Source organism: Chiloscyllium plagiosum, chromosome 23, assembly GCF_004010195.1.
Source record: "Chiloscyllium plagiosum isolate BGI_BamShark_2017 chromosome 23, ASM401019v2, whole genome shotgun sequence".
NCBI classification, from domain to species: domain Eukaryota; kingdom Metazoa; phylum Chordata; class Chondrichthyes; order Orectolobiformes; family Hemiscylliidae; genus Chiloscyllium; species Chiloscyllium plagiosum.
In genome coordinates, this window is record NC_057732.1 from 37,350,670 (window position 1) to 37,377,444 (window position 26,775).

A 26,775-nucleotide genomic window follows, 5' to 3' on the forward strand; every position below is an offset into this window, starting at 1 on the left:
GAAAAGCGCAGGTCAGGCAGCATCCAAGGAGCAGGAGAACCGACGTTTTGGGCAAGAGTCCTTCAGGAATGAGGAAAGTGTGCCCAGCAGGCTAAGATAAAAGGTAGGCAAGAGGGACTTGGGGGAGGGGCGTTGGAAATGCGATAGGTGGAAGGAGGTTAAGGTGAGGGTGATAGGCTGGAGTGGGGGCGGAGAGGTCAGGAAGAAGATTGCAGGTTAGGAAGGTGGTGCTGAGTTCGAGGGTTGGGACTGAGACAAGGTTGGGGAGGGGAAATGAGGAAACTGGAGAAATCGGAGTTCATCCCTTGTGGTTGGAGGGTTCCTAAATCTAAATCTAAATGAAACCTATTAACTTCACCTCCAACAAGAAAACAATTGAATCCACTTGTGAATTTGCATGGCAGGGTAGTTGGCCAAGTCACAGAGACTTCTGAGGGTGGGAGGAGGAGGTTTTAGTCACTTACCAAGATAGTGGGGCTACTGGTGTAAAAGCAGAACGATGAAATTACAAATCTACTCTACTGAAGTTAATTATTACAACTCAGGTATCCTTTTGAAGTCCTCAATTAGACTCCAAATCGAAGTCGCTCAGAATTATGTTAGTCTAGCATATAACTCACTCACGTACTTTAATACACAAACCCCTTGATTAGATTCTTGTCTGTAAATATGTTGTTGCCCAGTTATATCCTGTTTCAAAGAATATTCTTTGAAGAACTGTAAAGCAAAGCAAGTTTTGAAAAAAAAATCAAATATTTACTGAGGGGGAAAAAAAAAATCAGCTGTCTGGTTAGAAACAGGACCTGGGGAAGAATCAAAACTGCTGTATTACAGCACAAGGGAGGATGGACTTGTACAAACAACTTCAAATCTCATGTCAATCACCCAAGGAGATGACATCCAATCTGATTGTCATTATTACAAAAGATTTCAGAGTCTGGCTGCTCTCCTAATTATTCATTGAGCTCAATGTGAAGTGAAATGCAATTGACAATTAGATGCCACAATGATCAACTCTTCAAGTGTCCAAATAGATTTAGATTAGAAGTCAATATTTACCATCAGTTGACAGGGCAGGAAAAAAAGTTGTATGGCTGTTGAACATGAATCTGATTTGTCCCAACAGCTTAAATGAAATTAGGAGACTATCCAGTGCTGTGTTGGGCACTTAACTGGAGGTCATGGGTTATCCCTCAATCAGCATCAGTTTTGGTGTTTCATTTCCAAATAATCAAGGTTAGATCATTACATTGGAGGAGGATTTGGGCACAGAACATAATGCAGCACAGCATACGCTTCAAAAAATTGCTCATGCTTATAGATGGAACAAAAAGCAAAGCAAAGAAAGAAATTATGCATCTTAAACTTAATAGCTTAGAAAGACATTAATATTTTGGATGCAAATGTTACTGACAATAGATCTCATTGTATACAAAAGGCAGCGAGCTTACTTTTGAATGCTGCTAAGTCAAGGAAGGAATCCCATAATTCATTAAATAGTGTATGAATACTGTTCAGAGCAGTTCGACAAATTGAAGTGGGAAGAAGTCAGTCAGACTATGGCTATTCCAAGCATTGAGTGTGGTTTTCAACACCATAGATACTTAGAACTTTAACCACATGTCTCTGCAGCTGCAGGCTAACCATACCACTGTGTTAAAAGTCAAATTCACAGCTGTTAAACACTGTGCAGTAGTTTTGATGCATATTTCCTTCCTTTGTCCCCACAAACTATGAATACGAATGGAAGAATTTACAACATTTGTGTCTCAACGCTAAACAGCACTACACCACGCGCTTTAGAACGTTAATTTAGTCAAATGCAAAAAATGCAAATCATAACCGCAACTATACGAAAACTTAGTCAAAAACACTGTCAATATTAGTCAACTTTTGATTTCCTGCTCAAATGGGAAAGGTCATTCACTTGAAACATTAATTCTGTCACTTTCCACATAAATGTTGTCTGGTCTGTTGGTTATTTCCAAATTTACTCTTCTCAGCCAAGGAAATGGACTACAAGAATACATTCCTCATGTACACATAAATGCATTAGTAATAAGAAAAATCAACTACACGTCTCATTATATGTACAAATATAACACTGAATTGACTTAGTGACTGAATGCAGGCTTCTTTTTAAAATAGTATGTAACTTCCATGAATGTTTATATTAAAACTCTCCAAATATATATTTCTCCTCAAAACACAAGATGGTAAATATAGGATTAAAAAAATGACCAAAGTTAGAGCAACATTTCATGTTAACCTTCACAGAGATAGAATTCTAACAAAGGATGCCCAGTTAGTTTAATGATCAGCAGAATGCCACACCTACCCTCATCACAGTGAGGAGATTAACCTGCCTTTAACTGATTGCCAGTTGGGTTAAAAAAAAACAAAATATACTGCTGCTTATTTCTAAATACTGTTACATTTTAACCTACAGATGGCAGCTGAGACCAGTGAAAGGCTGAGAGAGATAGGGAACAAAAAAAAAGTACATAACAGCTATTAATGCATATTAACATGATCAATACTACATACATTTATTATGCTTTCCAGGAGGGAGCGTAACTGATTCTTGACTGGGAAGAGACTGTATTATATAAAAGGAATGTGTCTTCATCAATGATTCTTGGATATCAGATCTCCTGGACAGGGAATTACATAGTGGTTCAAGGGGCCAAGGATGTTTAGTCATGGTGCTGCAGCCATAGATCAACTTCTCTTCTCCAATTTCATGTGAATAGCATAATTAAATTCTTTTTCACTTTGTGGCAGTATATTACAGTATAGTAGAATGCTGTAGAACACAAATGCAACAGATGACCAAGGTAATTTATTGAGGGTGTATCTGGCTCTCAGTATTTGTCCACACATATGTTTGAATTCCAAAATGGCAATTGTACAAACAAACCCCTCTTAAGACAGGTAACAAATGACCTGACCAAAAAAATGCTTCCATAATCTAAGCATTTCTTGAACTTCATGCATAAGCAACTTTTTTGAACTGTTGTTATAAACCAGGCCATGGAGCTTCCTGGAAGTTAAATGGATGCTGCATGGGATAACAGAAATCCAATCAAAAGAAGAAAAAAAATATAAAAATAAATGTAGTTAGGAATCTACACATACATGGGAAATATATACCAGTAATTACACATCACTCTCTAGGCACAAGATGGCTGCTTCTTTACAACCACCAACCCTCCTTCTCTGCTTCTGAATAGAACACAGTTAACAACCTGAGAACAGAACACCGAGTTAAAACAGCAAATTGTAAAAAATAAATTATCCCTTCTTTATGGAATGGATTCTTGTTCGTTCTCCACAGTAGTTATCAACACACTCAGAACTCATCATGTCTTACTAAGGCCTCTCCAAAGTCTGTGGCCTGGCTTCCCACAAACAAGTCATACTTTTTGACTATTTCTTCTTTGGTGAGTTTTCCATCCTGGAACAAATTTGGAGGCAAACAGTTATAAAAGGTTGGCACATACAGCAGAAAGGCTTTTAAAGAACAAGGACAGGCCATTAGATCAATAATTTTACTTTTTGGATAGATCAAGCAAATTCATCATATCAAGAATTCAATCACTCTTCCTTAGAAATGCTTTTCATTGATTTCTGAATTTACTGAATTCACCCCTGCCCTATGCCTTTCCCTCAACTTACTTCACAATAATTTCCCTTTAAGTGGAACCATGTTTGTTCAACATCTATTCCAACTCTTGAATACTTTCTAAATGTTTAAAACTAGTCTCAACTTTAATTTGAGTGGCAAGAACATTACCCTAATGAATTGTGCCAATTCCCTTGCTAATTTTAAGAAAAACACCATAGTTTATCCACACCTGTCAAAATTTTCCTTCCCAATTTATCCCATACAGTTTTATTATTGGTCAGCTCCAGTAAAGAGAATGCAGGGAGGTCTAGAGCTTAGATGCTAGGCAGCCGAAGGCTCAGGCATTTATGAAACACTGATGAAACTTTCACTCACAGGACTAAATGTTTAATACAATCAAGGACAAAAACTTGAATGAGCAATGTGAACAGCTCACCTTGTTTTCATCAGATTCATAGACAAGATGTCGGGCTTCTGCCTCAGCATGATCATAGTCAGCTGGCAGGATCCAGTCTTTGGTTTCATCCTTGTCCATTTTGCCATCTTTGTTGCGATCTCTGAACTCCGTGAATTGCTCACGCTCGGTTTTTACCCACTCTGGCTCATGGCCATCACTGTCTGCAGTGTACATATCACCTGAAAACATTGAGGGATGGTCAGACACATTGAAAACTTTCCCTTTGTCTTTCTGTGCTCCTAACCCTAGTTAGCAAAACAACTTGTGCTTAAAATGCACAAATGTGATTAAACAAAGTAGCAAACTTTAATTTGCTCCAAAAGTTCTGGCACCAAGGGCTCTGCCTCCTAATAGTTCTGTCTGTCAAGGATGACTTACTGCAGTTAAAAACAAACTCAGCAGAAAGAACATAGTAATTACTCCATCATCCGCAAACCCTCCCCTCCCCCAAACATCCCTATGTTAGCACGTGATAAAGTAAAAGGTCAAGACACCAACTCAATATTATAATCCACATCATTTAATCTTGACTGGATAACGTAGATGGAATTTCCACAGCCCCACTATTCTAGACCAGTGCCTCAGTAGCAGGCTATATCCAAAATTAATTGGTAAGTCCATAGAAATGTAATCAGTTAAATTACAAATCAATCACTCTCTGAAGTCCTAGTCAATGTTACTCTATCAGCATCACAAAAATGCATCTCATTGCTGGACATGGTAACTTGCAAAGGACAAATTAGGTGGTGTAATTCCAATAATGCAATAAAGATGCATTTAAAAAGTACTAATCAGATGTAAGCCATTTTAGGATTTTCTATTGTGAAAGATGCTTATATACACACACACACACACACACAAAAGTTTTCACCTTAAGTATTTGCCCCAAAACATCACCTGGCTTAGCATATGCCCCCTCATTTCACTCCTTCGATCCCATATTTCACCCACCCCTTTCAGTGGAATTTTTCTCAGTGCAGCTTGTATTCTGTTCAAAATCAAGATAGTCAGTCAGGTATCCAACGTACCAGCCACATGAATGGTGTTATCCCTTTTCAACATTCTTGATCTGTGCTTTTTGTTTCGTCCAATTGGCTAGTTAAACTTTTATCACCACTATTATCACCATTCTACCTAACCATTGTCTAATCACTATACTTCAGTATTGCGCACAGTCTACTCTGCAAATCCTTTGGGCTTTAGTTGAAGTGTGTTCCTTTACTGGTCAGAAAGGTGCTCTCTTGTTAGCGACCAAACAAATCAGGGTTCAACTTCCAAAACTTGTCCACAACTATTTTTCAGCCTGCGTTTTGTTAAGCACAAGAACATTAATTCATAGATTACACACTAATTAAAATCTGGCAACTCCAAAACCAATTATTCAATTCTTGCCTGTAACATTTTAGATTCCTTCCTCTTTCCCCAGTAGTCATGTGTAGCCCAATGTGTCCATCCTCACTGATCCATCTATTCCACCAAAAGTACTTAGATATGCAGAGTAACATCCTGTGTATGTAGTTTCACCAACACATTTGCTGATTTCCCAATGAGCCTCAATTTATTTCAACTCCTGTGCATATTTTTATACTCACCAATCCCTATACACACCCCAACACTTGGAATACCAAAATCCTCCAGTATCTTTTTTAGATTAGATTAGATTACAATGTGGAAACAGGCCCTTCGGCCCAACAAGTCCACACCGACCTGCCGAAGCGAAACCCACCCCTACCCCTACATTTACCCCTTACCTAACACTACAGGCAATTTAGTATGGCCAATTCACCTGACCCTGCACATCTTTGGATGGTAGGAGGAAACCGGAGCACCCGGAGGAAACCCACGCAGACACGGGGAGAACGTGCAAACTCCACACAGTCAGTCGCCTGAGGCGGGAATTGAACCCGGGTCTCTGGCGCTGTGAGGCAGCAGTGCTAACCACTGTGCCGCCCACTTATCTCTCACTTGTTGTGAAAGTGTGCTGCAGCAGTAAAATGCATCGCTCATGTTCCTGCTCGCAATTGATCAGATTGAACTTTAAGCTCCAGTTTTTAAATCTCTGATCCCCTACTCTTCCAATTCCAATTTACTTACCAATATACTCCTCCAAATCAATAAAGCCATCTCCATTCTTATCAATGTCTTCCATGGTTTCCTGCCAGAAAAAGAAAGACAGCTTTTGTCCACTTCCGAATATAAAAACTTAGAACAGTAGGAGTTAGAGTTTTGCGTGCTTTTCAGACAATAAACCCTACTTTAAAAGAGACCTAATGTAACTTTCCATAATGGCAAGCCTTCTACACTTGGCAAAGCCTAAAGGTCCCGAGAATCAAAATTGTTAATGGAATCATTGACCTTTTTCTGGTCATGCAATTATACAAAAATTGCAGAGTTATGATTTGTAAACTAGGTGAGTACATATCATCAAAATTAGGGGAAGAGCCAGAATAAAATGCCAAAAGTAATAAAAAGTCTCTAGTACACTAGTTGTAAAAAGAGATACAGACTCATTTGTAAGGAAGTGAACACAGTTCAGGTTTAACTGTGCAGAGTGGCAAGCGTCCACAAACATCCTATTACAGTGAAGGTGGAAAGAATAATCTTGAAAGTCCAGCAAAAACTGCATCTTGTTAATTCGCTGGCAACCAATGCAGTTGATAGTCAAGATCACTTGCGTAAACTTTGTTTCTTTTGGATTCAATTAAATGGGTCACAAAGGTCTTTTCTGGGTTGTGCATGCCTCATACTGAAAATGTGTTGCTGGAAAAGCGCAGCAGGTCAGGCAGCATCCAAGGAGCAGGAGAATCAACGTTTCGGGCATGAGCCCTTCTTCAGGAATCATGCCTCATACTACCATGTTACTCAGTGCTAACCAGTTACATAATTCCAAGAAGCCACAGTAGTGTTCATTCTTTAAATCCTCCATCTCATCCCTCATCAAATATTATTTACTTCTTCTGCATCTTGACATATTATGTACTGATTTCTCAATTACTTAGAGATACTGAGATGTCATGATAACAGAATTATAATGAAGTAGAGTAGAAGCTTGAGCACAAACAGATACCAGTGTATATCAGTTGGGCTCAATGGTTTGCATCTACTCCATACTCGATTCCTGAAGAAGGGCTTATGTCCGAAACGTCGATTCTCCTGTTCCCTGGATGCTGCCTGACCTGCTGCGCTTTTCCAGCAACACATTTCCAGCTCTACTCCATACTCTGCCACTTGAAATAGAGTTGGGAGGTCGGCTTTTATGGTACAGTGATAGCGTCCCTGCCTTTGACCCAGAAGGCTTGGGGGTCACGTTTCACCTGTTCCAGAGTTGTGTCATCACATCTCAATAGGTTGATCAGAAAACATAAAAACAACAGACCAATATTGACCATAATGGGCTTTGTATGTAAATATTAAATAGTGTTGGGTGAAAACAAGGCATCTTCACAATACTGACCAGCACAACAATGTCTTTCATATGATCATATTCCTCTGGATGCAGGAAGGCAGTGAACTCCTCTTTTGTAGCAAACAGGTCACCATTCTGGTCAGCCTTTTTGAACCTGCGTTCATCTCTTATCATCATCTGTTTATAGTTGTAGCCATCGTCAGCATCCACGTCATCTTGGAGATCAAAGGGTGTAGAAAGAAAGAAGGGAAAGAACAATTCCAAGATTAGTAAACAGTTTGAAAACAGAGGCACGTGAACATTTGATCAATTCTGGAAAGAATGTTAGACCCCAGATAAACGTTCTGGCAGGTAAGTGACAGTGACTGAATGCTAAAGCAAAAGGTTTGTTTATACGTCAGTCTTCAAAGTACTTCACTCTTGCCTTGGATGCTACAGGAATCTCTGCTAAAATAAAATTCTGCATTTTCTCAAAATTACCCTGTAAAGAAAGGAGAGAAAACCTGATTATTCAAATCAGGTCTACAGTAGTTACCACAATTCTATGGTAGCAACCTGGTAAAACTAAACATCAACTCATTCCTAGTGAGTTTTCTTTCCATGTTTTCTTGCGAAGATGTACTTTGAAAACATAGTCAACAGAAAAAAGTTTGGTTTTGTTTTGGATCCATGTCAAAGTAGTGAAAAGCAGGTTAGATCAATAAAACAAAAGAGAATTGCAGATGCTGGAAATCTGATACAAAAACCAGAAATTGCTGAAGAAACTTAGGTCTGGCAGCATCGGTGGGAAGAAAGCAGACTTAATGCTTCAGGTCCAGTGACCTTTGTTCTGAATGTTAACTTTGCTTTCTCTCCATAGATGCTGCCACTGCTGCTGAGTTTCTCTGGTAATTTCTATTTTTGTATCAGGTCAGATCAACCGATCAAGGAAAAGTGTGTAACAGGAAGCCAATGGAAATATCTCAGTTCCATTCACCATGGTGAACACTTAGATGATCTACCAACACTAGAATTGACAGGATGCCAGTTTGTTGTGAAAGAGATCACGTAACATGAAGAGATCAATTTATACTTTTCAGTGTTGAATATTCAATACCCTTTATAATGCAACAATAGACACTTAGGGGTTGACGTATCACAAGCGACACAGTGTTAAAACAAATTCTTTTTCATTTGCTTCAAATCAGAGACTGATTTCCTGCATCCCACCTATAAATCTTTTTGTATATCACTGATATTTTCAATTTTAGGAAACATTATACTGAACACAAAGACTGGCAAATACAGCATTTTAAATTATACAGTGCATAGTTAAATCTCTGGCAGGGTTTGGTAATCAATCATGCAATCAAAACCAAAACTCAAGACTTTAAATGAGTTTCACCAACTCTATTCACCAGTCATGAACACGCAGAGCTTATTCTAATACTGATTAGAACACTCAGCTGCACAAACTTTGACATTTGCTGCTCATGGCCAGCTTAATGTGCCATAGTCTAATTACAGAGAATGGACTGTGGAATGGTAGGCCGAACCTACGACGAATGGCTGAGAATCCTGGGATTGTTTCATTAGAGTTGTAAGGTTGAGGGGTGATCTAATAGAAACTTACAAGATAATGCATGCCTTAGAAAGGATGGAAGCTGGGAAATTGTTTCCATTAGACAAGGAGACTAGCACCCATGGGCACAGCCTTAGAATTAGAGGGGGTCAATTTAGAACGGAAATGAGAAACATTTCTTCAGCCAGAGTGGTGGGCCTTTGGAATTCATTGTCACAGAGCACAGTGGAGGCCGGGACATTAAGTGCTTTCAAGGCAGAGACTGATAAATTCTTGATCTCACAAAGAATTAAGGGTCACGGGAAGAGTGCGGGTAAGTGGAGTTGAAATCCCTTCAGCCATGATTAAATGGCAGAGCGTACTCGATGGGCCAAATGGCCTTACTTTTATTCATGTCTTATGGTTTTATAAAGTCCAAAACTAACCCAATGAATTTCCTTACTACATGTATTGTTAAGCTGTCTATTTGTTACAAATGAAGACTTTGAAAATAAGTCATTTATTCAGAAGACTTTCTCATCCTTCTAAAACCCCATGCACCAAATGTTGTTATAACTAACCAAGGCAATTATTCAAGCCAGTTGAAGTGCTGAGATTGATGAGAAACTATGCTTTACAGCATTTGGATAAAACACTACATTCAGCAAAGATGAATTTTCTCTTTGCACAAATCATGTTGCGAGACCCAAAAAAAGTCACATGTTTTGTCATTTATTCAGGAGAAATAGGTTTTACTGGCGTGCTCAGCATTTATTACCCATCCTATATTTTGCGGAGCTGAGTAGCCTTCATGAACTACTGCAGACTATTTCATGTCGACACACCTACAAAGTTGCCAGAGAGGGAGTTCCAGGATTTTGACTCAGTCGCAATGAAGGAATAATGATCTTGTTCCAGTCAGGAAAGGGAGTGATTGGATATGAACTTGCAGGTGGTGTTGTTCCCACAGATCTGCTGCCCCTGTCTTTCTAGATGGTTTGGAAGGTTCTGTCTAATTCTGGTGAATTTCTGCAGTAGAGAGAGTACATACTGCTGCTACTGTGCACTGATGTTGGACAGAGTGAAGTTTGTGGATGTGGCATCCTACTTTTGCAGCTGGAATATTTACATGGCCCATCCAAGTCAATTTCTGGTCAATGGTAACCCCTAAGATAATGGTTGTAAACTACTAAGCAATAATAACGCTACTGAATCTCAAATGATGATGGTTAGATGCTCTTGTGTCAGATAGTTATTGCCTGACAGTAGTGTAAGGCAAATGTTACTTGCCATTTATCAGCCCAAGCTTGAGAGTTGTCCAGGTCTTGCTGCATTTGGACATAGACTGCAAAAGTATTTGAGTAATCATGCACAATGCTCAGGACCAATCAACAGCAAAGATCCCTATTTCACATTTTATGATGGAGACCAGGTCAGTATTATGGAGTCAAAGATGGTTGGGCATAGAGCATTATCCTGAGGACCTGCAGCTGTGATGACTGGCCTCCAACATCCACAAAGACTCTCTTATGCAATAAATGACTAAACATACCAAGAAAAACACTAAAGGAAATCTATAACTCTGACTCCAAATCAAAGCGTAAGGAGTTAAAGCAGGAAGGTATGGTCGAATTAAAAAATCAGCTACAATCTTATTAAACCAACCTACTCTTACTGCAACATGTGTTTATAAAATGAATAAAGTTCCCTCTACTTTGTCCAACCGTTACATGTCATTTATAGTTGTATCATTTTGCATTTTGAGTTAGGGGCTTTACATACCATGTGTCTGCTTTCAACAAGAGCTTGAATAAAGCTATTCACAATGATTAAGTTGAACCTAGAGACAAACAAAAATAGACTTCCACCCCAGAGTGCCTTATTTAGCTTCAGGTCTTCATGTGTACAGTACAAATAGAATATTCAAGAACTTGCCGAATATACTGATGTGGAGACACACCCTGAAAGAAAAGGGTATGGATCATTCTAGTGAGTGCAACTGTGACAATTCAAGAAGGAAATTACCTGGAGAAAGATACAACCATTCTATCTCACAAAATTAGAGCATTGCTACCAGATAAAATGTGAGAAATGTGGAACTTGCTCCTCCAAAAGCTTGTGAATGCAGCTGAGTTAACTGAATTTCAAGATTTGAGATACAGATGGACTGGCCATCATTAGAGAAGACTTGGAGAAAAAAATGTGCAAGCATCAGACTAATGATGGGAAAACAGTGTGAGCAAGGAGGATACTGAGACAGTCAGCATACCTGAAAGAGGTAAAGAGAGAAGTACTCTGTTCTTCAAAAATAGCACGACAGAGAGCAAAGTCAGCAACTTCTTAAACAATACAAGAGAACAGGGTCATGCTTTCATGAAAGGAACAGTGGACCTGTCCGAGAAGGACAGCAGCAGCGAGAGATAAAAACTGACAGCACAGAGACCATTTAACCTATCAGCTGTTGAGTGAGGTCACAGGAAAACATGTATGTGAACGGTGAGAATTTCTTCCAGATATCACGACTGGCCAATTGCTTTAAATCATGGATCATTACTACAACTGAAGAGTACCAGCAGGAAATTCACTTTTTAAATAGTTAACATCTAATTAATTAAATAGAATAGAAATGGCTGAGTAGGTGATGTGTTGCAGCCGTAGTTATGTGGGGGCTGCTGGTTGCCAATGTGATCCACAGTGACCACATCTGCAGCATGAGTTGCAGGAACTTCAACTCAGAGTTGAGAAGCTGGTATCTCAACTGCAGACACTAGGAGAGATCAGCAAGAGGGCAGCGACACCTGGAAAATTTCAAGAGACAAGCACAGCCTTAAATTAAAAAGAGTAAAATTTAATGAATATTTTCAGGTTGTACAGATGGAAATATAGTGGAGTACCACAAGGATCAGTCCTTGAACCTCAATTATTTACTATCTAAGTTATGTCTTGGAGGAGGGGGCAGAGTGTAATGTATTCAAATTTGCTGATGCCACAAAAATAGGTTAGGAGGCAAGTTGTGATGAGAACGCAAGGAAGCTGCGAGGGGTTGTGGATAGGTTGAGTGACTGGGAAGAAACTTGGCAGATGGAGTTTAACTTGGGAAGTGTGAAGTCATGCATTTTGATAGGAAGAATTAAAATGCAGATTGGAATTTCTCTCCATTTAAATAACAAAAACGTACAGAGTAGAGGGATCTTGGTGTTCTTGTCCATCATATGGGCGGCATGGTGGCTCAGTGGTTAGAAGTGCTGCCTCACAGCACCAGGGTCCCAGGTTCGATTACAGCCTTTGGCGACTGTGTGTGGAATTTGCACATTCTCTCCATGTCTGCATGGGTTTCCTCCCACAGTCCAAAGATGTGCAGGTCAGGTGAATTAGCCATGCTAAATTGCCCATTGTGTTAGGTGCATTAGTCAGAGGGAAATGGGTCTGGGTAGGTTACTCTTCAGAGGGTCGGTGTAGACTTGTTGGTCCGAAGGTTTGTTTCCACACTGTAGGGAATCTAATCTGAGTGTTAGCATACAAGTGCGCCAAGCAAGATAAATGAAATTTTGTCCCTTAAATTTTAGACAGTTTGAGTTTAAAAATGGGAAAGTCTTGTTACACCTGGGAAAAGGGGGTGGTCAGGCTGAACCTGCAGAACTACAATTTTGAACACATATTTAAGAAAGAACGTATTAACATTGGAGGCTGTTCAAAAGAGATTCACTCTTTTGATTCAAAAGAGATTCAAAAGGATGAAGTGGTTAACAGATCAGTATACCTAAACAGATTAAATCTTTATTCATTAAACTTTAGATGAAAGAAAGATGACCTTATTAAAACATACAAAATACAAGGCAAATATTGAGAAGTTGAATGGCTTACTCCTGCTCCTATTTATGTTCTTATAAATGCAATGTACTGATGGATGTGAACTTTTATTGCTAAATTACAAAGTTACAATATAACTTGAAGTCTCTAGAAGTATCAGAAATCATCTTGAATCATTTTTACAAATCATAGCAGGGTAGTTCAGCACCAAAGTTCCTCCTCCTGTTTACTGCCACTAACTGCTTTCCCTTTAGTATTACATGCAGCTCAATGTCTCGCCTGCTGCTCCTTACCCAGGTAGTAGCCGTATGTTACGTTTCTGTATTCCTCCCAGGAGACAAGCCCATCCTGGTTACTGTCGAAATCTGGCCACTGGCGCCCAACATTCTCGAAGATGTATCTCTTCTGAGCCCGCTTTATCCAAGCCTTCAGCTCTGCCTCCGTCACAAATCCGTCCTTATCCTCATCTATTTTATCTACTATCATTCTACAAAAAGACAAAAAACGTGTAGATGGCAGGGTCAGACTCTGGACCTTAAAGAATCGTCATAAAAACCTACCCAACAGGGACCCATAGGTCGCATTTTTGTACTCTTCCCAGGACACGAGGCCATCGTTGTCTAGATCATGACCCTTCCACTGACGTTCGACATCCTCGTAAATCCAACGCTTTTGTGCAAGTTTAATCCATTTCTTAAGTTCCTCCTCTGTAACAAACCCATCCTTGTCTCCATCGATTTTATCTACAATTTTTCTGTTGGGAGAGTCAGAAAACCCGGGAAAGGTTAGGAAAAGGCGCTTGGAGAAGTTGACTGATAGGTACTTATGTTCAATGTAGAGAAGGATTCTGCAGAGCTATATTGAAATGGACTTCTATGGGGTGCACTCTCCATTAACTTTGATCTTACAGCCACCTTAAAATTAATTACAACAGGTGATTTGTATGTAAAAGTCAAAACTTCAGCTGTGGATTTAAGAGAATAGATGAATTCAAACTCCCCAGCACAGACAGACAGATAAATTGCAATGCCCCCGCTTATATTTCACCATGTGGAATCATCAATTGTAAAACCAGGAACTAACTAGAATTATCCTGGCTTTTCTGATTGAGAAACTACCATGAATCCTAAAGGGCCAATTTGAAAAAAAATTCATTTAATCTAGTCTTTCGTCTGTAGAATCAGAGCTCAAATCCAACTCAATTACTATAATGAAATAAATCTGTTCAATTTATTTGTGACCTTCAACCATATATCTGGTGATCCCAAACGTTCCTAATCTATAACTCAAAAGTCACAATAGCCGCACTGGGAAGTATCGAAGAGTTGCCAGAGTACAGCTTTAAAACTTTGTAAGCACTGATCTGGACTGAGACAACTTGGCACCACGAAGTATATATTTTGCACATTGCAGTCTCTTACTTTTTTAGTACCATGCTGAGCTTTAAAAGTATTTAGGAGAGGTGAGCAAAGACAAAAAGTATATTTACAGCAAACTGTTTTAACTGGCACCTTATCAACCAGCACTCCCAATAAACTGACAAAAATTATACCTCAAATACAGAAGTAGTTTTATTTTGTATTATCACAGTCTCCCCAATGTCTGAGTAGTCAGTTGAGAGAGTAAGAGTGAGAAGGCTCTCTACCAATAAGTTAAGGCAAAGTTGCATTATTATTTAAGTGATTTATACTATAAATAAATTAAGAGTGACGTGTGTATCCCCTGCATTAGGTTTCTATTACTGTGTGTTTTTACATTAATTATGTGGACCTTTGATCTACCGGAATATTTGATCAACTAATACACTCCTAATCCCATAGGTGCCAGTTAATAAAAAGGTTTGCTGCAGTACCGAGTTCTCTGACGTGGAGAAGGGAAATAAAAAGGACTGAGTGTAGGAATAAAGTTTCCCACCACTGACTGTTGATGGGGATGGGGATGGGGATGGGACAACCATTAAAAAAAAGGTTGTTACTGAATAGTGACATCCAGTTCTAGATTCTCCCTGAAAAGGAAACATGCTCTTCACCTCTGCCCTGTCAACTCCCTCAGCATTTTGTATGCTTCAATCAAGTCACCATTTTTCTAAAGCCCAGCGGGTACAAGCCTAGCCTGTCTAACCTTGTCTCAAGATAATCCACCCTTTCCAGGTATTAGTCTGATAAGCCTTCTTTGAACTGCTTCCATTTATGTTCCTTCTTGGGCAGCACAGTGGCTCAGTGATTAGCACTGCTGCCTCACAGCACCAGGGTCCTGGGTTCGATTCCCACTTGTCTGTATGGAGTTTGTACATTCTCCCTGTGTCTGCATGGGTTTCCTCCCACAATCCAAAGATGTGCAGGTCAAGTGATTTGGCCATGCTAAATTGCCCATAGTGTTAGGTGCATTAGTCAGGGGTAAATATAGGGTAGGGAAATGGGTTTGGGCAGGTCCCCCCTTCAGAGGGGCGGTGTGGACTTGTTGGGCTGAAGAGCCTGTTTCCACATTGTAGAGAATCGAATCTAATCTTAAATAAGAAAACCAATACTGCACATTACTCTGGATGAAATTTTGCCAGTCCAGTGCATTACTAAACCATAAATATTCCTACTTTAGTATTCAACCCTCTTGCAATAAATTTGCTGTAGCGATACTAAACATTGTGATTCATGAACTAGGAAAGCCAGACCTCTGTGCACCTCACAGTCTGCAATCTCTTACTATTTAGTCAACGTGTTTTAATTTCTCCTGCCAAAATGAACAATTTTGCATATTCCCATGATACTTCATTTGCCAGATCTTTGCCCACTTACTTAAGGAGCCTATAAAAAAGGTATATAGATACGTTATGTCCACTTCATAATTTCCTTTTCTATCTACGTGTCATCATAGTAAACAGTTTTAAGTCAATGCCCCACAAAAGATTAGAAAATCAGAAGGCTGTTTATGAACACAAGCATATGATGATAAAATGCTGACTCAACAAAAATGCATTTTAAGTTACAAGCTGCAGAACAAGGCTATTCTCTGTAAGGAAGTAAAATGAAAGCAAAACACTCAACACTGGTGAACAAAACCAGTGTTGAAGTAGTCCCTGTATTACAAGGGCCTTAAAAAGAAAGGAGAATTACTTACGGAATTAAATATGCACTTTCATTGCATATTCTTCGTAGAGATTTCATTCCTTTCTTTCTCGAAGGTGACAATTCTTGCTTGGACATAGTTTCACACACCCAAAAAAAACCATTATGGGAAAATCCCAGCAGCCAGGAGGGATATAATACAATCATAACCACTATCGTCCACAATTGTGAAGGACGGAATAGACTCACCAATGACTTAGATAAATGACACGTTTCAGAAAACACAGTAGTATTATTACAATCAGCACAAAGAGGTAACTGACCAAGCTTCTCATGTTTCTGCAGAGGAAACTATCAACTGAACTATTGTAATCTTGATATGGAGGAGCCAGTATTGGACTGTGGTAGACAAAGTTAAAAATCACACAACACCAGTTTATAGTCCAAAAGGTTTATTTGGAAGTACTAGCTTTCGGAGCGCTGCTCCTTCATCAGGTGGTTGTGGAGCAGGAGCATAAGACACAGAATTTATAGCAAAAGATTACCATGATACAATGATACGTTGAACAGTCTTTCACCTTTTAGAATGGGTTGCAGGTTTCAGTTCATTAATATGTAAATCCTAGAACTTCTTTTAAGTCAGATTCTCGAGATACCTTTTGTTATAAAACCTTAAGGTGACATCTCAGCTCAGAGAATGCATTAAACGGTGTGAGGTTAGAATTTATCTGTAACCCAATCTTGAGTCAGACTGGTTCTATTTCTAAAGTAGAATTTAGAAAACACATTTTTTGAGCAAAATGGAATGTATCTGCAAAACCCCATTGACTTGTGTGCGCGCATGTGAGATAGACAGACAAAGAAAGAGCGAAACGTGAGTGTGTTGGCATGAGTGAAAACTTGGTTAAGTGGGTGTGATGGAGTATAAGCCTGTTAGAGGGTGTGTGTGTGTGGATGAGAGCGTGGGGGTGTATGTGTGCGTGTGTGAGAGACAGCGTGCGTGTGAGAGAGGGTCTGTGTAAGTGTGTGAATGTGTAAAGAGTGAGAGAGAGTGTGTACACACACACACACACACACACACACACTGAATATGTAAACACTCACGCAGACCCTGCCTTATACACATACTGTCACAGGCTTATACTCCATCACACCCACTTAACCAAGCTTTCATACATTCTATTTTGCTCAAAAGATGCACAATCTGCAGGCAGTCAATACATGTAGTATTTTCTAAATTCCACTTTAGAAATAGAACCAATCTGACTCAAGAATGGGATACATACAGATTCTAACCTCACACCTGTTAATGCATCGTCTGAGTTGAAATGTCACCTTAAGATTATAAAACCTTAAGTTATCTCAAGAATGTGACTTAAAAGAAGTTCTGGAATTTACATATGAATGAAATCAAAACCTGCAACCCATTCTAAAAGATGAAAGACTTAACAACAATCCAGGTTTGTTCAATATATCATTTCAGTTGCATGACACTAATCTTTTGCTATAAATTCTGCATCTTATTCTCCAAGATCACCTGATGAAAGAGCAGCCCTTTGAAAGCTAATGCTTCCAAATAAACCTGTTGGACTATAACCTGGTGTTGTTTGATTTTTAACTATTGTAATCTTGTTCTTATTTTAAAAGATAATATCAAAATTTATTTTGCTAGGTCAAAATGGCTTTAAATTCATAATCCCATTGCTATTAAGAGTGATTTATGGCCAAGGATTCCCATCTATTGTAGAAACAATATTAAAGGCTTGTTTCCTAATGAGGGAAGATGGATGCACAACACAATTAATATTGATACATTAAATTCTCACAGAGGAAACAGATATATTATGAAGTTTAGAATCCAACTCACATCAAGGAGTTTCCCATAAATCTAGAAGTAGCTATTCAAAATCAGAATATAGTCCCAAACTAAATAACAGTCATTGTGTGCTCTTTAAAATATCTTTAAAAGTATGGTCAACAGTACAACTTTAATGTAAATCATTATTGGTTTAATATTTTCTGTCATGTTCTTACATACCCAAGCCTTTCTTTGCTTTCCTCAGGAGTGAGCTGATCAAATGTCTTTGCCTCCTCAGCCCCAAGGAAGGCATCGTGGTCATATTCAAAGTTCTCAGAATCATCATGCACCTTGTCACTCAGTTCTTTCTCATGGAAGGTACGATCCTTCTTTTCGGTTGGTTTGCTCAGGGCATAAACACCACACATGGTCAGGTACAGGATCAGCTTTGTTAAGCCCATCACGTCTATGGTCTTTCTGCAAAGGAAAGAAAGTATGTTAAACCTTCCCAAAACGTGTTCTAAGTTATTTTTAAGCACATACTGGGTTGAATGGAGAAAGGTGGATCAAGAAAATAAACAAACCTTTTCCTACATTCTAAAGAAAACAAAACAAATGTTAGCGTACTTGAGCACCTGAGAAAAAAAAATAAGATCAGACCATTCAGAGCACTGATTAAAGCATTTAGAAAACCAATTAATTAAGTTTTGTTAAATTTCCTTATTTCTGCCAGAGGTGCTGGGTCCACTGCTTTTTGTCATTTATACAAAAGGACTTGGATGTGAATATAGGAGGCATGATAGTAAATTTGCAAATGATACCAAAATTTGAAGTGTAGTGGACAGCAAAGAAGATTATTTCAGAGTACAAGGGCCAAGGAGTGGCAGATGGATTGTAATTTAGATAAACATGAGGTGCTGCATTTTGGAAAGGCAAATCAGGGCAAGACTTATTTACTTTATGATAAGGTCCTGGGGAGTGTTGCTGAACAAAGAGACCTTCAAGTGCAGGTTCATAGTTCCTTGAAAGTAGAGTCACAGGTAGAGAGGATAGTGAAGGCAGCGTTTGGTATACTTGCTTTTATTGGTCAGTGCATCGAGTACAGGGAGTTGGGAGGTCATGTTGCGGCTATACAGGACATAGGTTAGGCCACTATTGGAATACTGCATGCAATTCTGGTCCCCTCACTATAGGAATGATGTTGTGAAACTTGAAAGGGTTCAGAAAAGAGTTACAAGGATATTGCCAAGATTGGATGGTTTGAGCGACAGAGAGAGGCTGAATAGACTGGGGCTATTTTCCCTCATCGGAGGCAGAGGGGTGACCATATAAAGGTTTATAAAATCATGATGGGCATGGATAGGGTAAATAGACAAGGTCTTTTCCCTGGCATGGGGGAGTGCAAAACCAGAGGGCATAAGTTTAGGGTGCGAGAGGAAAATTTAAAAGGGACCTAAAGGGCAATGTCTTTTTATGTAGAGGGTGGTGTGTGTATGGAATGAGTTACCAGAGGAAGTGGTGGAGGCTGGTACAATTACAACATTTAAAAGGCATCTGGATGGGATATATGAATAAGAAGGGTTTACAGGGATATGCACCAAATGCTGGCAAATGGGACTACATTTATTTAGGATATCTGGTCAGTGTGGACGAGTTGGACCAAAGGATCTGTTTCAGTGCTGTATAACTATAACTCGATAACTTCTCAACTATGACTCATTTGGTGGTAAGATAGCCTCAACAAACCATACCTATGCCAGGGATCATGTAGTTGATGTATTAGGTGATACACAAAATGGCTGTGTGGAGCTAGTTAAAATACATTGCATCTTTCTTCTTTGACCATTGACAAAATGTTCTTGCAATTTTGTTACACCTATTAAAAGAATTCCTGTTCCCAAATGCCATATAGGAACTAACCCTTTTTAGAGAGCAGGCATGTAGATGATTTAAGCATTGCCAGAAATCAGGGACTTGGATTATTGTCATAGTCAGGAACTGGTTTCAACTGCAATGTTTGCCAATTGTTAGCGATTTTATGTTGGTCATTTGGGTGATGTGCTGCAAGAAATTTGGCATCAATGGAACAGCATTCTGCAGGAGAAAGCAGGTTCAGGAGTTGGAAAATTGTCAGGTGGGAAAACTCATAGCATTCAAACTGTCATCAGTTAAGTTGACACTTCAGTGTGATACCAAAGTAGTGCTACAATATTGGAGTATATCATTCTTTCAAATTACTAAGAGACTTCACCCAATGAGATGGATGGAAAAGAGAAGGTACTTGAAAAAGGAGTCGCATGTCCTCTAGGTATCCTAGCCAACATTTATTCTTCCACCAACAACAAAAACAGATCACCGATTAAAGTGTTCTTGCTATAAATTCCATTTTATACAGTCACACAATAGTATTCAATAAATAATGTACCTTATTAGGAGCTATTCTACAAGAGAACGGTTTTTGCTCTCTCTCAACTTTAAAAGATACAGGAAAATTAATATGCAAAACCATGGATAAAAGCCTAAAAGCAACTAACTTGATTTGTAAAAACAATTGACCAATAAAATCAAAGTCCAATTTCTGAACTCTAGTATAAAATGTTCAAAAAAAAAAAGCAGCTAATGCCTTACCAAATATTGCTAAGAATTCACTCGGATTCAGTAGTGAACAAATGTTCTACATTAATGCTAAACACAAGCATAAAATGTCTATTAGCTAGGATAGAAGTCTTTTTGAACAATTAAATCTCAACTATTGCAGGTTACCAGATATGATCACTGCTTGGCATATGGGCAAGAATGGAATAGTGTAGGTTAGATGGGCTTCAGACTGGTTTCACAGGGCGGTGCAACATTGAGGGCCAAAGGGCCTGTACTGCGCTGTAATGTTCAATGTTCCTCTATACATAAAGCAATCTACTTTTGTTCATCTTTTTCTTTTGCACTTCCCGCCTAAACCCAATGCTAAAAAAAATTTCCTAACAGTATCAACGTATGCCTGTCCTGCAATAAACTATTTCCTAAGTTTGCATCATACGAATTTCATGAACTGCTGCCAATTCAGTACAACTTTTGTATAGGTTGCTTCATTTTTCAGACTTTTAACTGCACTCCACTGATCTCACAATGAGGTTCTTTAATACACTGACCTATTCCATCTCTTCTCTAGAAAGATATAAACCTAAAATTCTTAACACTGTGCTCCAATTCTTTTTGATATCTTGATCAATCTCTATTGTATCAAACATGGAAAATTAACCTTACAATTGTCAAACATACCTCACAACTGTATAATTAATAAATGGATGCAATTTTACACATTGCTCCCCTACAAAACTTTAGTATTGCTAATTACTTTGAATAAAACTCAATACCATGATAGTGACTTAGTAGTATTGTGCTGGTTTTTGTAATCCAGAAACCCAAGATTCTGAGGAAATGGGTTCAAATCCCATTTAAGTTAATTTAACAGAATTGAATGTTTATCAGTTTCATGCTTGCCATTCCTCTCATCAGTTGTTATAAATTGGCTTAATAATCTCATTTACAGAAAGAAATTTCCTATTCTTACTCTAATTGGCCTATACAGAACTCCACACCCACAGCATTGACCTAACTGCTCTCCGGGAAAAGACATCACATGCAAGCCACTCAGCTGTACCAAACAATTCAAGAAAAATTGTAATGGTTCAGGGGAGCAATTAGCAATGAACAAGAAATGTTGGCCTAACCAGTGACCCAGACATCCTTAAATATTAAATAATTTGAAAAATTAGCAAAGTGGCATGGGTAGAATATCATGTGTTCAAATTCTTGGTGCATCTTATACTTGGGAAAGAATGCGCTTACAGTTCCGTGTGCTCCTTTAGCCCAAAACATCACAATATAAAATTCCTGACTAATAGAACAGCAAAGTTTTTCTTCCACAAGTTTGTGCTAAAACTTCATAAACAGTGTCATTCGATGATGATAATTCCTCATGCCTTTATTAGCCTTACAATCGATTTATAGAGTCATAGAAATGTACAGCACAGAAACAGACCCTTTGGTCCAACTCGTCGATGTCAGCTATCCTAACCTAATGTAATCCCATCTGCCAGTACTTGGCCCATATCCCTCCAAACCCTTCCTATTCATATACCCATCCAGATGCCTTTTAAAATGTTGTAGTTGCACCAGCCTCCACCACTTCCTATGACAGCTTATTCCACACACGCACCACCTTCTGCGTGAAAAAGTTGCCCCCTCAGTCTCTTTTACATTTTTCCCCCTCACCCTAAACCTATGCTCTCTAATTTTGGAGTCCCCCACCCCAGGGAAAAGACCTTACCTATTTATCATATCCATGCCCCTCAGGATTTTCTAAATCTCTATAAGGTCATCCCTGAGGCTCTGAATAGCCCCAGTCTATTCAGCCTCTCCCCTATACCTCAACCTCTGCAACCCTGGCAATAAGCTTGTAAATCTTTTGACAAGTTATTATTTTAAAATTGCTCCCATGTCATACAGTTCAAAACATGCAGCTTTGAAACCACATTGCTACATGTACTTCACACTAAACCTCAAAATGTTCACCATTGTGTTTCACTGGAAAATTGATGTTATTCTGCTGAGGTTAGATCTTTGAAATGGTGCCTCACTATTGGTGACATCACCTTTTCTGTTTTGTAATGAATGTTGGTCACCGTTCCTCCATTAAAATGCTTATTATGTTTCAAAAGCTATTTCTTCATTCATTTCAGGAAGCTTTGAGGTAGCGAAGAGCACGACATAAAGTATTTCTTTAATTACAAATTCCACTAATAAAGATTACAAGTGGACTTCATGATCTTTTGCAACTCAAAATCAAAATTTAGTGACAAACCAAGGAAAGAAAGTATTGAATTTTTCCACATTTTTAGGCATTACAGACAATTACAAATTTTCAAACTGTATTTGCCCCTGAATGATATATTTACGTGATTACAACTGTGTGTTAATAGACCTAGTTAAAAAAAAAGTCAGCAGCGATCAAGTACTTCATTCTCAAATAGCCATAATCTCATGCTGTTTGCAAACATGGAATGGCGGCAGTAATAGGTATTTACCCCTCGAGACTGCACTGCTATTTGTCTTGGGGATGGATGATCTTTGATCTCAACATTATTTTCTCATAATACCTCCCATATCCCTAATATTTAGAAATCTATCAATCTCCCTTTGAGTACACTCAATTACTAAGTATCATACCCCTCTCAATAGAGGATTCCAATTTTTTCAACCACCTTCTGAATGGAGAAATTGCTCCTCATTCCCCTGCTTCTCAGCATTCCTTGTCCTCTCCTGTCCCCAAAGATTCCTGTCCCCAAAGCAAGGGGAATATCCTTCTTGCATCTAGGTACTACACACTTCTGGAGTAGGTGGGACTTGAACCCAGGCCTCTTGGCCCAGAGGGGAGGAAAATATGACTGTATCACAAGAGTTCCCTTTGTTGCATCCACCCTATGCAAATTGTGTATAATTCAATAAGATATCTCATTCTTTGAAACTCTAGAGTATGTAGGTCTCCTCAGCCTCTCCATATTTATCCAAACAGTATTTCCGGTTTCCTCCCACAGTCCAAAGATGTGCAGGTCAGGTGAATTGGCCAGGCTAAATTGCCCGTTGTGTTAGGTAAGGGGTAGACGTAGGGGTAGGGGTATGGGTGGGTTGCGCTTCGGCGGGGCGGTGTGGACTTGTTGGGCCAAAGGGCCTGTTTCCACACTGTATGTAATCTAATCTAATCAAATCGGGGAGGGGCATCATACAAGCACACAGTGTAAACTGCTAACAAGAAATTATACTTGCATGATGAAATTTCAGGTATGCTCAGTAAAGTCATTTCTTTCTCCTTCCCTCAAGCATTTCTACCTCCTCGGGCACTAAATTTCTCACTCCAAATGGTAACTCGCTGTGGAATTAGTTGCCATGGTTGTGTATAGGTGTATCAGCAATAGGCATTACATCCCCATGCTATTTGACTCGATGAGAGAACCTGGCTGACACACGGCACAGTAATAACAGTTGATTGCTATAAGAAAACTGAAGCGGTGCCTCAGATCTCAACATCTTAGAAGGAGGTGACACCTGAGTTCGAAGATTAACAGTTATCAATTGTGAGGCAAATCTGTTTTAGAACTCATTATAGAACTAATTGGTGCAATGTTGGAAAACTGAAGAAGTCTTTTGGAAGCTACTGAATAGAACTAGTTTGAGGATGCTGAGCCAATTACCACACCCTAACAGAGGTAAGGCAATTGAATACAGGATCAAAACTTGGAAATTAAAATTTGGTGTCCTTGTCCAAGATAAAGTGAGGATAGGTAGATGCTTAAATAAGTTAATTGATAGCTATAGCATTCAAAAAGTAATAATCTAGGGAATAACTCATTATTGCTACCAACTTTGAAAAAAAACAAATCCACCCACAATGTCATCTATAATTAGCTTGGTGGGAACTCAAAAAATAAATGAACTTAAGTAAAATAAAGACAAGTGAACAAAATATTAAACTTAAGCAACATCCAGCCTCTCAGATGGAGATAGAAGATTTAAGATTATTATTCAAAGAACAGAAGGGATCCCAGTGTTCTAACCAATATCTAAACTTTAATCACCACAACAAATTATCAGATCATTGCTGTCTTAGAAACCTGTCTTAGACACCAATAACACAAGATGTAAATCTTTAACACCATAAAGTTATTAAAATTAATATATTTATTCAGGTCTGAAAATACATGAAAAATTTCTTTAGGGCTGAAGATCATCCTTTATTATCTAGTTTAAAAGTTAGAACAAAAGCCATAATAAAATCTAATCACTCTTGCCAAGGGTCTATTCAAATTGTTTGTGATCCATCCTCAAAACTTTTTTTAAAAAAAATCAAAACTGGAGGAATGTAATTGCAAGTACAAAGGTCAATCCACAAACATTTCCAAAAGGCAGGCTTTGCCCAATGATCTTCATGGTTAAATGAATTGGGTAACTGTTCAACGTTACAACACAACGATCAGTTTAACAGTTTTAATAAAATTATCATAAATGGAAATTAAAATCAAATAATGAAATACAACAACGAAAAAAAAAGCTACATTATTTTTGTAACTATTAAGTTGAAAATGTACCTATTAAAAGGGAATGCTTACCACTTTGTTAGTTAGGTTCACAATTATCTTGCAGTTAATTAAATAGCTAATTAGTACATTAATTCCCACCAGTAACTACAACCAAACTAATTATAATTACCAAATTTCTGACCCCTTCTTCGGCTTTCTATCCACTCTAAAGGGGTCTACCGGAAACTGCCCACCCCTGCAGTAAACGGAAATAAACTCACCCTTATTAGCCAATCACCGCTCGCCTCCTGTATTCCAGCCTCTCCTTCGACGTCATGGTGACCGTTCTTCATTGGTGGGTTATCGCACGGGCTGCTATTGGCCGTAAACCGCCACGTCGCGCGTCCAGTTGTCCCGTTACGTGAGCAAGCGCGTGTCCCAGGGTATGCGCCGGCGCAGTTATGTTAGCCATGGCTGATCGCCATGGGAACCGGGGTGGTGCCTCTGATTTCAGCGCCTTACATGGATGTGGTATTGGAGCTTTGAGGAGTAACGGTTGTCGATTGTGAAACAAATAGCTAATTGGCGTCCACAGAAATAGGACATTCTTCCCTACAGTTCTGCTTCAACTGCGTAGCTAGGGAGATTAAATCGTTGAGGCGTGGTGAAGTTAAGGACATTTTGTCGTGGAAGACGTTCCTTGGCTTGGAGGGGGAGGGGGAGGGGTGAAGTTGAACTTGAACTTGAATTTATAAGGCCAGCGTGAGAGATCCCAAACAACCAACCAGACCAGATGACCACCGCCAGAGTCAGCACGGGAACAGAGCCTTCGGACCAACTTGTCCATGCCGACGTGATATCTGAAAATAAGCCTATCCAATTTGCCAGCATTTGGCTGACATCTCTTAGACCCTTCCTAAACATATACCCATCCAGATGCCTTTGGAGTGTTTTTATTGTACCTGTCTACACCACTTCTGGCAGCTCATGCCATAAATGCGCCACCTGTGTAAAATAATTGCCCCTCAGCTTGCTTTTAAACATGTTCCCATCTAGTTTTGGACACTCATACGCTGGGAAAAAGACCTTGGCTATTCATCCTCTCTATGTCCTTCGTGATTTTATAAACCTATATAAGGTCACTCCTCTGACGCTTCAGGAAAATTGTGGGCGGCACGGTGGCACAGTGGTTAGCACTGCTGCCTCACAGCGCCAGAGACCCGGGTTCAATTCCTGCCTCAGGCGACTGACTGTGTGGAGTTTGCACGTTCTCCCCATGTCTGCGTGGGTTTCCTCCGGGTGCTCCGGTTTCCTCCCACAGCCACAAAGATGTGCAGGTCAGGTGAATTGGCCATGCTAAATTGCCTGTAGTGTTAGGTAAGGGGTAAATGTAGGGGTATGGGTGGGTTGCGCTTCGGCGGGGCGGTGTGGACTTGTTGGGCCGAAGGGCCTGTTTCCACACTGTAAGTAATCTAAAAAAAAGCTCCAGTTTGGTAGATGTCCAGTTTGGTAGATGTCCTGGATGGGATACTCTTCAGAGAGTCAGTGTGGACTTGTTGGGCTGAATGGCTTGTTTCCACACTGAGGATTCTATTCAGCCTCTCACTGTAGCTCAAACTCTCCAATCCTGGTAACATCTTTGTAAATCTTTTCTGAGCCCTTTCAAATTTAACAACATTTTTCCTATAGTGGGGAGACCAGAATTGAATGCTGTATTCTAAAAGTGGCTTCACCGGTATCCTGTGCAGCCACTAAATGATGTTCCAACTCCAATATGCAATGCACTGACCAATGAAGGTAGGTATGCCAAACATCTCCTTCAGCACCCTATCTACCTGTGACTACTGGTAAGGAACTATGCAACTGCATCCTGAGGATCTATATTAGGCACTCCAGGAACTCACCATTAAGTGTATAAGTCCTGCCCTGGTTTACCTTACTAAAATGCAGCACCTCACATTTATCTAAATTAAACCCTACATGCCATCCATTGGCCCATCT

General features: G+C 39.3%; 1 protein-coding gene across 3 annotated transcripts; it reads right to left on the reverse strand.

Annotated features, from left to right (window-relative positions):
• Positions 1–239: 239 nt before the first annotated feature.
• Positions 240–25,051, reverse strand: LOC122561790 (calumenin-like). 3 transcript variants are annotated; one of them, XM_043713953.1, is made up of 7 exons: positions 24,965–25,051; positions 17,942–18,178; positions 13,135–13,328; positions 7,540–7,706; positions 6,180–6,240; positions 4,065–4,264; positions 240–3,457 (listed from the first exon to the last, which is right to left on the reverse strand). In XM_043713953.1, the coding sequence occupies exons 2-7, from the start codon at positions 18,160–18,162 to the stop codon at positions 3,353–3,355; spliced, it is 948 nt and encodes a 315-aa protein (XP_043569888.1). In that variant the 5' UTR covers positions 18,163–18,178; positions 24,965–25,051; the 3' UTR covers positions 240–3,352. The 3 variants fall into 3 exon arrangements, with proteins under 3 accessions (XP_043569888.1, XP_043569886.1, XP_043569887.1); XM_043713951.1 differs by having other exon boundaries at positions 24,865–25,000; XM_043713952.1 differs by lacking the exon at positions 13,135–13,328 and adding an exon at positions 13,402–13,595 and having other exon boundaries at positions 24,865–25,000.
• Between the last annotated feature and the right edge of the window lie 1,724 nt (positions 25,052–26,775).